This window comes from Poromitra crassiceps, assembly GCF_964638095.1.
Source record: "Poromitra crassiceps genome assembly, chromosome: 22".
NCBI classification, from domain to species: domain Eukaryota; kingdom Metazoa; phylum Chordata; class Actinopteri; order Beryciformes; family Melamphaidae; genus Poromitra; species Poromitra crassiceps.
The window spans coordinates 13,459,871-13,472,370 of NC_139647.1; the positions used below are offsets into that span (position 1 = coordinate 13,459,871).

General features: G+C 45.3%; 1 protein-coding gene and 1 long non-coding RNA gene across 2 annotated transcripts in view; both read right to left on the reverse strand.

Annotated features, from left to right (window-relative positions):
* Window positions 1-12,500, reverse strand: part of cdh23 (cadherin-related 23) — a gene marked incomplete at its 5' end in the record, with an annotated part of 241,806 nt that overhangs the window by 122,127 nt on the left and 107,179 nt on the right. Inside the window, 1 exon segment of the mRNA XM_083658386.1 lies at window positions 1,257-1,442. Coding sequence (XP_083514512.1) covers window positions 1,257-1,442 — 186 coding nt within the window.
* On the reverse strand, window positions 6,129-8,143 carry LOC310796248. Its single transcript, XR_014553665.1, has 3 exons — window positions 7,817-8,143; window positions 7,103-7,190; window positions 6,129-6,681 (listed from the first exon to the last, which is right to left on the reverse strand). It is a non-coding gene; the product is annotated as an uncharacterized lncRNA (long non-coding RNA).

Genomic DNA, 12,500 nt, shown 5'->3' on the forward strand with positions numbered 1-12,500 from the left:
TGCAGCCTTCTACCTTCAGTGCCACTTGGAAATCCATTTCACGCGCTCTCTCATGCCCTGTGGGAACCGCTCGGTGTGCAGAAGTAGAGAGGGAGAAGAAATGGAGAGAATAAGAGGAAGTGGAGGAGGAGGGGACGAAGTGGGCAGGTGTAGTGGGGGATGGGGGGAGAGGGCAAGACTGCCATGCTAAAAAGCCAAGCGAGCTACTAGGCTCAGACTTGGCAGAGGGACATGGAGGCATGGAGCTGCACCTGTTTCAAAACAGAAGCAAGTGAGAGACAGAGAGAGGGGGACACAGCAGCCCATCTCCTCCTCCTCCTCCTCCTCCGCTCCTCCTGTTCTCTAAACACGAGCCTCCGAGGAAGATGATGATAGAATCAGAATCGCCTTCGTCCCCAAGTGCAATACATGTATTTGAATTAGTCTTAAGAGTTCTAGATTTTCTAGAGGACACACATTTCCCCCAGCAGGATCTCACATTTAGCTAAGTGTCACCCAAAACATCCCTCCTATTACATCATATCAGTGTCTATATCTACATCAAACACCCTCAGAGCAGAATATGTATGAGCTGGGTTGTCAAAAGTATCGATAGTAGGGATGTCACAATATATCGTCCCATGATATATCGCGATATCAAAACGTGATAATATGTATCGTTGAGGATGAAAATGGTGAAATTACTCAAATTAGCGTGGAGGATGCCCCCTCAACTTACAAATCGATCGCAAAAAAATATTGTTAAAATATTGTATCGTATCTTTATCGTGAACCCAATATCGTGTATCATATCGTGAAACTAAGTGTATCGTGACACCCCTAATCGATAGTATCAAAAAGTATCAATACTGTAAATTTGAAACAGATACAATACTCATTTGCAACAGTTTCGATACCATCAGTGCTTTCTTTTCATGAAAAATCACTGATTTCTCCCTCCCTGTCATTGGTGGGTGTCTGTTGCTTCAACAAGCTAAAAGTGTTCTGATGGCTAGAGCAGGGCTAATCTGCCGTCTAAGTTCAAACTGAAAATGCTATCGAGTATCGATATTTTTCCTGGGTATCGGTATCGAAGTAGAAATTCCAGTATCGTGACATCCCTAGTATGAGTGAGGGCGAGGCTGAAACGCAGTATTTGAGAGTCTTTTGAGGTGAAATGAAAAGCAGACAGCGTATTGATTTCATACAGTATCAAAGCTCTCTGTTGATCCCCCCCGGCGAAACACAAGACCTCGAGCCCCCATTGGGCATCTCACCTTGACGGTGAGCGTGAAGCCCACCGAGTAGAGCGGGTTCTCTCTGTCCAGCTGGCTGTGCACCGTCAGGGAGCCACTGATGTAGTCCAGGGCAAAGACGCTGTTGGTGTTCCCTGGATGGACCAATAAGAGGGGCGGAGGGGGAGGGGTCAGAGATAAGGAAGTCAGAGAGGGACAAACGAAAACCTGGTCCCGGTGAATAATTCAACACGACCTGTGGGATGCAGGGGTGTGGGGAGGCTGGCTGGGCGGAGAGAAGGTGCTGGATGAGCTATGTGTACCTGTCTGTAGATCATGCAATATGGATACCTGCCTTGGGCTGACCCGGCACCTCCAACCCGGACCCCCCCCCCCCTCGCTGCCTCCCTGGCATCCCCCCTGTTTCATCTGTCACTGTCGGCGCCGGTCCCCCCGCTCATATTTCTCCCTCGGCCTCGCTCTCCTCCTCCCTCCATTACCTGACGTACACTCTCACTTTACCCGATTAAAAATGGATAGCAATTATATGGTCCAATTGAAGAAGTATAGCGGTATTGTAGCTATTAGGGGGAGGCTGTGGCTCAGGAGGTGGAGCGGGGTCGTCCCGCTAATCGCTTTTGGATAAAAGAGGTCCGGTGGTTCGATCCCTGGCTCCTGCCGTCCGCATGTCGAAGTGTGTCCTTTGGCAAGATACTGAACCCCAAATTGCTACCGATGGTTGTGGTAGCTGGTTGCCATCGGTGTACATGTATGAATGTGTGTGTGGATGGGGTGAATGTAGGCACATTGCGAAGCGCAATATAAATGCAGTCCATTTACCATTTATTAGTTTGAATTGAAGACTGGAACTGCAATTTAAACACGATGAAAGTCAAAATATTCAGCTTAAGTTATTTAATCTTTTAGTTTTAGCCAGTTAGGTTAATGTTTTATTTTTCTTAAACCATTGAATCAAAATCAATGCATTTAATTTGCAAAATGCAATTGTGCACCTAGACAACCAACTTTGACCTGGTTAATTGGTGGTGATCAAATACATTTGAAATCTGACAGGGTGGATGAGAAGAGGCGGATCACTTGATAAGAAACGTGTAAAACAAGTTGAGCTGAGTTATGAAATGACAGAAATGTCTTGACGTGTTTAAAAGTTAAGATATTCAATCTGAATGCGAGACAGAATGACCTGTTAAGACATTTTCCTACTACCTTGTACCGTATATTATGTCCTTGCTTAGGATGGGTTTATTCTCTTTCACATCCTTCCCCATCAGTTACAACAGCACTTCACGTGCAGTAATGGATTACAGTAACTTGGTCACAGTACATGTGCTCCTTTGAAGAGGAGCATTTCAAATCATGAACTGTAGCCTTCTCATTAACAACCCCGTGAAGTGGCTCAAGTTGAAGTGCGTCCAGAGTTCTGATACTTACTTTGCTTCAATTATACAGGTTAAAATATGAGTCTCTTGAGCCCTCTTATCATATTTCCTTATTCCCTCTCTTCATTTTCAAATTACTTTCTGCCCTCCAGTCTCACCTCCCTCTTCTATCACTCTCTCTCTCTCTCTCTCTCTCTTTCAGGTCTCTCTCTCTCTCTCTTTCAGTCTCTGTCTCTCTCTCTTTCAGTCTCTCTCTCTCTCTTTCAGTCTCTGTCTCTCTTTCAGTCTCTGTCTCTCTCTCTTTCAGTCTGTCTGTCTCTCTCTCTTTCAGTCTCTGTCTCTCTCTCTTTCAATCTGTCTGTCTGTCTGTCTGTCTCTCTCTCTTTCAGTCTCTGTCTCTGTCTCTTTCAATCTGTCTGTCTGTCTGTCTCTCTCTCTCTTTCAGTCTCTCTCTCTCTTTCAGTCTCTCTCTCTCTTTCAGTCTCTCTCTCTCTCTTTCAGTCTCTGTCTCTCTCTCATTCAGTCTCTGTCTCTCTTTCTCTTTCAGTCTCTGTCTCTCTCTCATTCAGTCTCTGTCTCTCTCTTTCAGTTTATGTCTCTCTCTCTTTCAGTCTCTCTCTCTCTCTCTGGCAGCTTGTGGCTGCGGCACTTGCCTGCTAATGACACCCAGCAGATGGCGACGGCAAAGGAAAACCTAAACACCCTCACTTCTCCACCTTCCATGTCATCCACCTTCCTCGTCCTCCTCCCTGCACCACCACCCTTCCTTTCCGCCCCCACCCCTCACCCCACACACACACACACACACACACACACACACACACACACTCCCTCCGACACTTCTCCCCCTGCATCCTCTCACTCTTCTCTCTCTGACTCGCAGCTATAATGTCATCAAAGTGCTCCTCCATTCTTCTAAATCAGACATGACAAATCATGTATCCGGCGAACACACCGAACGCCTTCCTGATTTCCTGATTCCATTGAGATTGCGTCGGCGGAGGCTTGGAGAGTCCCTCCTGCAATCTGCAGATAGCGGCTGTTCATACAGTAGCATGTGAATGTTATCAGAGCCATCTACTCAGAGGAAGGCAAACAAACACCGGAGTGGACAGGCGGCTAAAGGAGAGAGCTCTGAAAAAGTAAAGTTTACCTAGAACTAATTCAAACAGGCCGTACTGATATGGACGGCTCTCGCCCAGCTGAGAGCGCCCTGTTTATTCTCCTACTACCTGCCACACATTTAAAATGAAGCTATAAAATGAATCAGAACAAAAGCAAACACACTGAGCGAGACCCTCCCATGACTGAAGAAACAAGCAACCAGAACTCATGTCGTCCATGATGGATTATGCTGTTGGCATTGTGGTGAGAATTTAGAGCTGTTGTAATACCTCCCTCAAAGACATAGGGGGCACTGTCTGCAGTGAGCTGCTCTAATCTAGGACTTCCTGTCTTAGGTAATATAGACGTCTGAGTGGTGTGATTCTGGGTCAGTCCCCAGAGGTATGAGAGGAGGAGGGGGCTGAGCCAGAGCTCTGTGACTTTGCTTGTTGTATCATTTTGATACTTTTTAACTTCTAGTTTATTGGTTTTATTATGTTAGAATAAGTAATTTTACCACAGCGTGGCGCAATAGGTAGAGGATATGTTTTAGGTGATATTTCTTGATTGTAACGTTATGTGGCGGGGAAAGGGGGAAGAGGAGGTATAGGCGGCGGGCCCAGCGGAGATTTCGTGCACTTAAACGATCCCTACCGAGGGAAAACCCAGTCCTTTATTAACAACTGAGACATGTCTCAACAAATGAAAATAAATTTGTTGCCACCCGTTCTTTCTTGCCATATTTTGTGATCGCTAACTCTGTCAACTTGCATTTTCTCCGGTAAAGAGAGCAGACAGCTATGTTTAGGGTCCCCCATGCATGACGTATTTGTACTTATCATCCAATAGCGGGCTTGGAAAAGTATCACGTGGTTCACGTTGCTCTTGTAGTTCCTGGTTACTGTCAAATCCAAACACCACAACATCACACGCTGTTAACTTTTTGGAATGATTTTCAGTGGCACTTTACTATGATTTGTATTAATTTATATAATATTAACTTAGCCAGCAATTCGGTGTTAAGACGTGACGTCAGTTGTGAAGGTTCGGCAGCTTCTGGTGGCTTGGAAGTGGGGCACGCCACGCCAGATAAAATACTAATTTATGGTAAGTTCTTTGGTAAATTTGCCCTTACAACTAACGTTACCCCTTTCAAAGTCTGTTTATTTCATTAGCAACTTTTGTGAGCTAGTCAATGCAGTACAACGCTAGTAGTTTATGAGCACTAACTGATCAGTCTGTAGGCTATGCTTCCCTTGGTCTGTCACTTGGACTAAAACGCTAGCTATTGTGATTAACTATATTAGAAATACCAACATAATAAACAGCAGCCAGCATATTTAACTAACGTTACAGGCAGGGGTGTAATGGTTGGTAAATTAGTTGGGTAAACTATCAACCTCATTTAAAAAATGTGGCTATTACCTCAACTACAGTATATTTTAGTAATCTGCTCACTAGTCTCTAATCTAGAGTAACGTTACATTTGTATTAATAACACAAACATTTTAATTAAAATTACTTAAAATTAACCAATGTGACTTACTTATAGATTTTTGGACAGGCAGCAACATTGTTTGATATTTTATATTGATTTGTTGGACAGGTTTGAAAATCTGACATGCTGCAAAACCAGGCTGACATGGCTCACTGTTGTCTGCAAGAATCTACTGCCTCCAACCTTCAATGACAGGATGACCTGATGGAAGCCAAATGAGTGCATCTAGCTGCCCGTTTCTGCTATCATGATGTAGACTACTGTCTGGGTCTTCAAATGTAATTAGAACCTCAGTTTAAATATAAAATCACTTCTTTGCTTAATTGTCATGTTTATACATCTGCACGGTCAACCAAGGAGCAGGCAAAAGTGGCTTTTCATGTTTTGTAGTGTGTTCTAAGTTGTAAATAAAAGAAACAGATTGCACACTCATAACTCCTATGCAGTCTTTTTATTTTAACTTCTATAGATCAAGTATTTCAACAAATCTGAAGGTTTGAGCCGTGAAAATAAATGAACTGAGACCAGCAAATGTCCATCTGTTTAAATGAATTGTGGATGATTTTTTTTGCAGGAACACTGAAAATATCAGATGGTATTACAGTTCATGCAAAACATCTCAACTAAAGAGAGAACAAATCAGCCAACAACTCTGCAAAATTAAAACAATGACTGGAATATCTATCAAGATGGCTGATGTCAGATAATCTAACAGCCTGGAAATATATTTGGCTAACAGACAACAGCGTAGTCACTTCTGGTAAGAGTGACCTGGTACAGTAAGCTGGTCACTGAAGACACCTCAAAACCTCATGATAGCAGCTATGTTTGATGATGCAAATAATGAAACAGTGTTAAATACTTTGTGTCACCAAATCAGTTTTAATGATCATTATTAGAGACATTACTTATGCCAGCCTGTTGACCAAGATACTTGATATCTGAAAGTCTATCAACCTAGATCAGGGGTGGGACATTTTTTTTCCAGAGGGCCATACTAACTTACATAATATAAAGTAAGCGAAGTGCAACACATTGGACTGATAACTGCCAGGATGTCAATATCGCAAGGGCTAAACTCTTCAAATCAGGAAAGTGTTCTGAGAGAGACCTTCCCCCAAACAAAGACTGCTTGCATAAACATATCCAGCGGGCAAACTATCAGGCTGCAGTACACAGAAGGAGCCTTGAGTGTATGCCAGACATCCCTCCTCCCATAAGGCATGGCTGGAAGATGACAGGAGATGTCTATGAAGTAGACTGGATGACACTTCCGCCAGCTCCAGAGGCAATACTGGAGCTTGTGCATTGCTCCTGTAAAAAAACAAAATGTGTTAAGGGTAGATGCACATGTAAACTGCATGAGCTGCCATGTACAAACCTGTGCCAATGCATAGACTGTGACAATGGGTCATTTGAAGATGACTAGGCCTACATGGCTTGATCCCTCTGTTCAGGCAGTGGTCTATGAGAAGAAGACACATTAAAAAAGTACCGTAAATGAGGGCAGGAATTATACTAAGGCCAAAAAGCCAGCGCAATGGATGCCCTGGAGGGTGGCCGTAATAGCCCTTCTACCGACACAGCCAGTTTTGCATCCTGTTTTGAACAACAGGCCATTGTGTCCTTAAAAGAAAGTTGTGGATTTCTTTAGCAGTCTGAGCCATTTGACATGTGTGCTGTATCACACTGCAGCACTTAATATGTCCTAAAATGACTTAATTGCCAGCCTGCTACATAATATAGCATTGTTTATTGCAAAATATTATTACTATTACTACTATTTTCATATTACTACTACTATTCCTATACTATTATGTGTTTTGTAATGCTATACATGTGATCTATATGATCAGAAGGAATAAAGTGTTCTGAAAGAGACCTACCTCTAAAGAAAGACTCCTTGCATATTTATGAAGTGGGCTAGCTAGATGACACTTCTGTCAGCTCCATACTGCAGCTTGTGCATTGCTCCTGTAACAAACAAACAAACAAACGACTGTGACAGTGGTTAATTTGAAGATGCCCAAGTATGCCTACTTGGCTGTGTGTGAGGACTCCTACAGGAGGAAATCTTTCTGTATGAAGAAGTCTGTAGACCTCTATGCATATTTCCTTGGCTATATACGTTCTATAATAGTGACACTTAAAACCAGACAATTACTGCTAAACGAAATTTAATTACACTGTTCTTTAAACTTACCTGGTTAACGTATATCACGCATACATGTAGTGTTGTTGTTTTGGATATCTTTTAGCTGTTAGCTCTCTATATCAAAAGGCAAAATCAATACAATCCGCTAATGCTAAAGTTCCCACACGCTTCAGAAATTCAGGTTATTTTCTACCCCATGTAAGGTGAATAAAGTTACATTAATTTGAGAACACGAACATCAGATAAATGAGATATATAACGGTAACGTTAGATACAAGCCATGTGCATTCACTCGTGCATGATGCTAGCGAGCGAGCGCTATTTGGAAGCGCTGACGCTCCTTTTACACTTAATATAACCCTCGCCAAACATTTGAACAAAATGTACAAGAAGTAGCAAACATTTTCCAATAACATTAAACCATGGATGTATTAAAATAACTTACCATCACATGTCTGTGCTCTTCTCCGTTCGTGTCCAGCTGATTACCCAAATAAACAACAGCTGTGCTCACTGCTCAATGTAGCTCAATCTGATAGGCGAACGAAATCTCTTTGTCAGTATCTCAGCGTGCTATTGGTTCAACCGGCCAGTAGGTCGCAGCGTTTGCCTGCAAATGTAACGTACTTAACAACCATGGTTTTAGATAGGCTCGCACAATTTTCGAGTGGCAACAAACAGAATGTGATTAAGACGAATATAATCTTAGAAACTTTAGAGCGCTGGGTTCTCCCTCGATGAGGATCATTGCTTTCAAGAACTAAAGCAGATACGCCGCCTGGGCCCATCGCCTAGTACCGCTCGTTGGTGTCCAAGATATTAAATGTTGCAGTGCCCCCCTTTTGGCATTTTGAAAATGTCTGAAGAGAATTGAGACGCATCTTTCCAATAAGTTCAATCTGATCTGTGGCATCAAAGAGATTGTGTGAAGCATATAAACACTAACGGAATGATCAAAAACATAACATTAAAATGAAAGGTATTACCAAATATCTAACCAAAAGAGATGTTGTATACTGGATACCGCTGACAAGTTTAGTATGTTGTCAATACATGCAGTTACTGGTGTGAAAGCCTTGAAACCCATTATGCAAAAATAGCAACTGTTTGAATATACAAAGATTGCTTTTGTTTGTTAGTCAATATATTCAATATATCACTTTTGGGGCTTTGCCAGTGTTTGTCTTATGACCAGTATTTCTCTGGTAGCTTACCAGTATGTCACCAATAACATAATATACTATACAAAATAACATAATATAATATACATAATATACTATAATATAATAAACTATAATATACTTTTTGCAGAATTAGACCTGTCTCTAAAAAGGTGCAGTATTATTGGACATTTCACAGTATTCAGCATATCTCTATATTACTATGTTCTACTCAAAACTACAAGTGAAACCGACAGCTAAGGGAGACTGCTAATAAGTTGCGTGAATGACTGACAGCCGGCGGGGCCAATGACATTCATGGCGACTCCTCTGAGCTCTTGCTGTATTTGATATACTGTAGCCGTGCAGCGCAGAGCCTCGGGGCTGCCCTCCTGACTCCAGCAGACTGTAGGATTAAGAATCACTCTTCTTCAGATAGTCTGTGGTAATAGCTGCTGAGGTCTGAACTCTGGAGAAATAGGTTAGGGTGGTAAGTCTACACTGCACAATGGCCAGGGTCAACAGATTAACCCACGCCTGTGTTCCCCCACTCCCTGCTCCACCAGCTCCATTATTGGCTCTGTACCGGTGCCCGAGACTGGAGAGGTGGGAAGACAGGGAAGCTGCAGGGGAGAGGGAGAGAGAGAGGGGGGGGGGGGGTAGGGAGGGAGAGAGAGAGGGAGAGAGAGAGAGGGAGAGAGATAGAGAGAGAGAGAGAGAGAGAGAGGGAGAGAGATAGAGAGGGAGAGAGGGGGAGAGAAATAGAGAGAGTACAGACAGGGTGCAGAGGAGAGGAGACAGGCTAGGAGAGAGAGTACAGACAGGGTGCAGAGGAGACAGGCTAGGAGAGAGAGTACAGACAGGGTGCAGAGGAGACAGACTAGGAGAGAGAGTGCAGACAGGGTGCAGAAGAGAGGAGACAGACTAGGAGAGAGAGTACAGACAGGGTGCAGAGGAGAGGAGACAGACTAGGAGAGAGAGTACAGACAGGGTGCAGAGGAGACAGACTAGGAGAGAGAGTACAGACAGGGTGCAGAGGAGAGGAGACAGACTAGGAGAGAGAGTGCAGACAGGGTGCAGAGGAGAGGAGACAGACTAGGAGAGAGAGTACAGACAGGGTGCAGAGGAGACAGACTAGGAGAGAGAGTACAGACAGGGTGCAGAGGAGAGGAGACAGGCTAGGAGAGAGTACAGACAGGGTACAGAGGAGAGGAGACAGGCTAGGAGAGAGAGTACAGACAGGGTGCAGAGGAGAGGAGACAGGCTAGGAGAGAGTACAGACAGGGTACAGAGGAGAGGAGGCAGACTAGGAGAGAGAGTACAGACAGGGTGCAGAGGAGAGGAGACAGGCTAGGAGAGAGAGTACAGACAGGGTACAGAGGAGAGGAGACAGGCTAGGAGAGAGAGTACAGACAGGGTGCAGAGGAGAGGAGACAGGCTAGGAGAGAGTACAGACAGGGTACAGAGGAGAGGAGGCAGACTAGGAGAGAGAGTACAGACAGGGTACAGAGGAGAGGAGACAGGCTAGGAGAGAGAGTACAGACAGGGTACAGAGGAGAGGAGACAGGCTAGGAGAGAGTACAGACAGGGTACAGAGGAGAGGAGACAGGCTAGGAGAGAGAGTACAGACAGGGTACAGAGGAGAGGAGACAGGCTAGGAGAGAGTACAGACAGGGTACAGAGGAGAGGAGACAGGCTAGGAGAGAGAGTACAGACAGGGTACAGAGGAGAGGAGACAGGCTAGGAGAGAGTACAGACAGGGTACAGAGGAGAGGAGACAGGCTAGGAGAGAGAGTACAGACAGGGTACAGAGGAGAGGAGACAGGCTAGGAGAGAGTACAGACAGGGTACAGAGGAGAGGAGGCAGACTAGGAGAGAGAGTACAGACAGGGTGCAGAGGAGAGGAGACAGGCTAGGAGAGAGAGTACAGACAGGGTGCAGAGGAGAGGAGACAGGCTAGGAGAGAGAGTACAGACAGGGTGCAGAGGAGAGGAGACAGGCTAGGAGAGAGAGTACAGACAGGGTACAGAGGAGAGGAGGCAGGCTAGGAGAGAGAGTACAGACAGGGTGCAGAGGGGACAGACTAGGAGAGAGAGTACAGACAGGGTGCAGAGGGGACAGACTAGGAGAGAGAGTACAGACAGGGTGCAGAGGAGAGACAGACTAGGAGAGAGAGTACAGACAGGGTGCAGAGGAGAGACAGACTAGGAGAGAGAGTACAGACAGGGTGCAGAGGAGAGACAGACTAGGAGAGAGTACAGACAGGGTGCAGAGGGGACAGACTAGGAGAGAGAGTACAGACAGGGTACAGAGGAGAGGAGACGGACTAGGAGAGAGAGTGCAGACAGGGTGCAGAGGAGAGACAGACTAGGAGAGAGAGCACAGACAGGGTGCAGAGGAGACAGGCTAGGAGAGAGAGTACAGACAGGGTGCAGAGGAGAGGAGACAGACTAGGAGAGAGTACAGACAGGGTACAGAGGAGACAGACTAGGAGAGAGAGTACAGACAGGGTACAGAGGAGAGGAGACAGACTAGGAGAGAGAGTGCAGACAGGGTGCAGAGGAGAGGAGACAGACTAGGAGAGAGAGTACAGACAGGGTACAGAGGAGAGGAGACAGACTAGGAGAGAGAGTACAGACAGGGTACAGAGGAGAGGAGACAGACTAGGAGAGAGAGTACAGACAGGGTGCAGAGGAGACAGACTAGGAGAGAGAGTACAGACAGGGTGCAGAGGAGACAGGCTAGGAGAGAGAGTACAGACAGGGTGCAGAGGAGAGGAGACAGACTAGGAGAGAGTACAGACAGGGTACAGAGGAGACAGACTAGGAGAGAGAGTACAGACAGGGTACAGAGGAGAGGAGACAGACTAGGAGAGAGAGTACAGACAGGGTACAGAGGAGACAGACTAGGAGAGAGAGTACAGACAGGGTACAGAGGAGAGGAGACAGACTAGGAGAGAGAGTACAGACAGGGTACAGAGGAGAGGAGACAGACTAGGAGAGAGAGTACAGACAGGGTACAGAGGAGAGGAGACAGACTAGGAGAGAGAGTACAGACAGGGTACAGAGGAGAGGAGACAGACTAGGAGAGAGAGTACAGACAGGGTGCAGAGGAGACAGACTAGGAGAGAGAGTACAGACAGGGTGCAGAGGAGACAGACTAGGAGAGAGAGTACAGACAGGGTACAGAGGAGAGGAGACAGACTAGGAGAGAGAGTACAGACAGGGTACAGAGGAGAGGAGACAGACTAGGAGAGAGAGTACAGACAGGGTGCAGAGGGAATACAGTGTGGTTTCAGTATTACTGAACCTAAACATCGTTGATTATAAAAGCAACAAAACATACACACATATTGAGTGTAGTTGTGATTAACACCATACTTCAAACGCAGGCTGGTGGAAGAAGGCAGATTTTTGGGGTGGCGACGCAGAAGATGAACACTCCCGGACAGGAACAGGAAACCAAATAATGAGACCTGGGATCAATAATAACTTTGTAACAATCCTGAGGTAACGGCTCGGGCGATGTTGCTTATTATAGCGTTGCCTAAGCGTGCCCTAGGGGTCACTGAGGGAGTGTGAGACTGAAAATGGGGGAAAGCGCCAGCGAAGATAAGCGGACGCATTACATTTGTGACGAGTGTCTTTTGCAAAATGATAGAGAGGCAAAGTGACCGCCTACTTCCTGCTTCAACACTGTACCAGAGATTTTCATCCTCAATTTATTTTCCCATACACATTTTGTGAAATGCGTATACAAATAGTTTTACTGGTTCAAACCAAACGGCACAGATATATTTAGAAACAGGAGAGATCGCATAACATTTCACTGGGACCAAAACGTAAAAAAATGCGGGTTTAACCCATTGATACCTGATGCAGCATTTGCGTGTATATCCCTCATTTGTGTGCGTATCCCTTTGAGACCGCGAACCGCGTTGACGCCGTCTTAAAGGGATACACACACAAA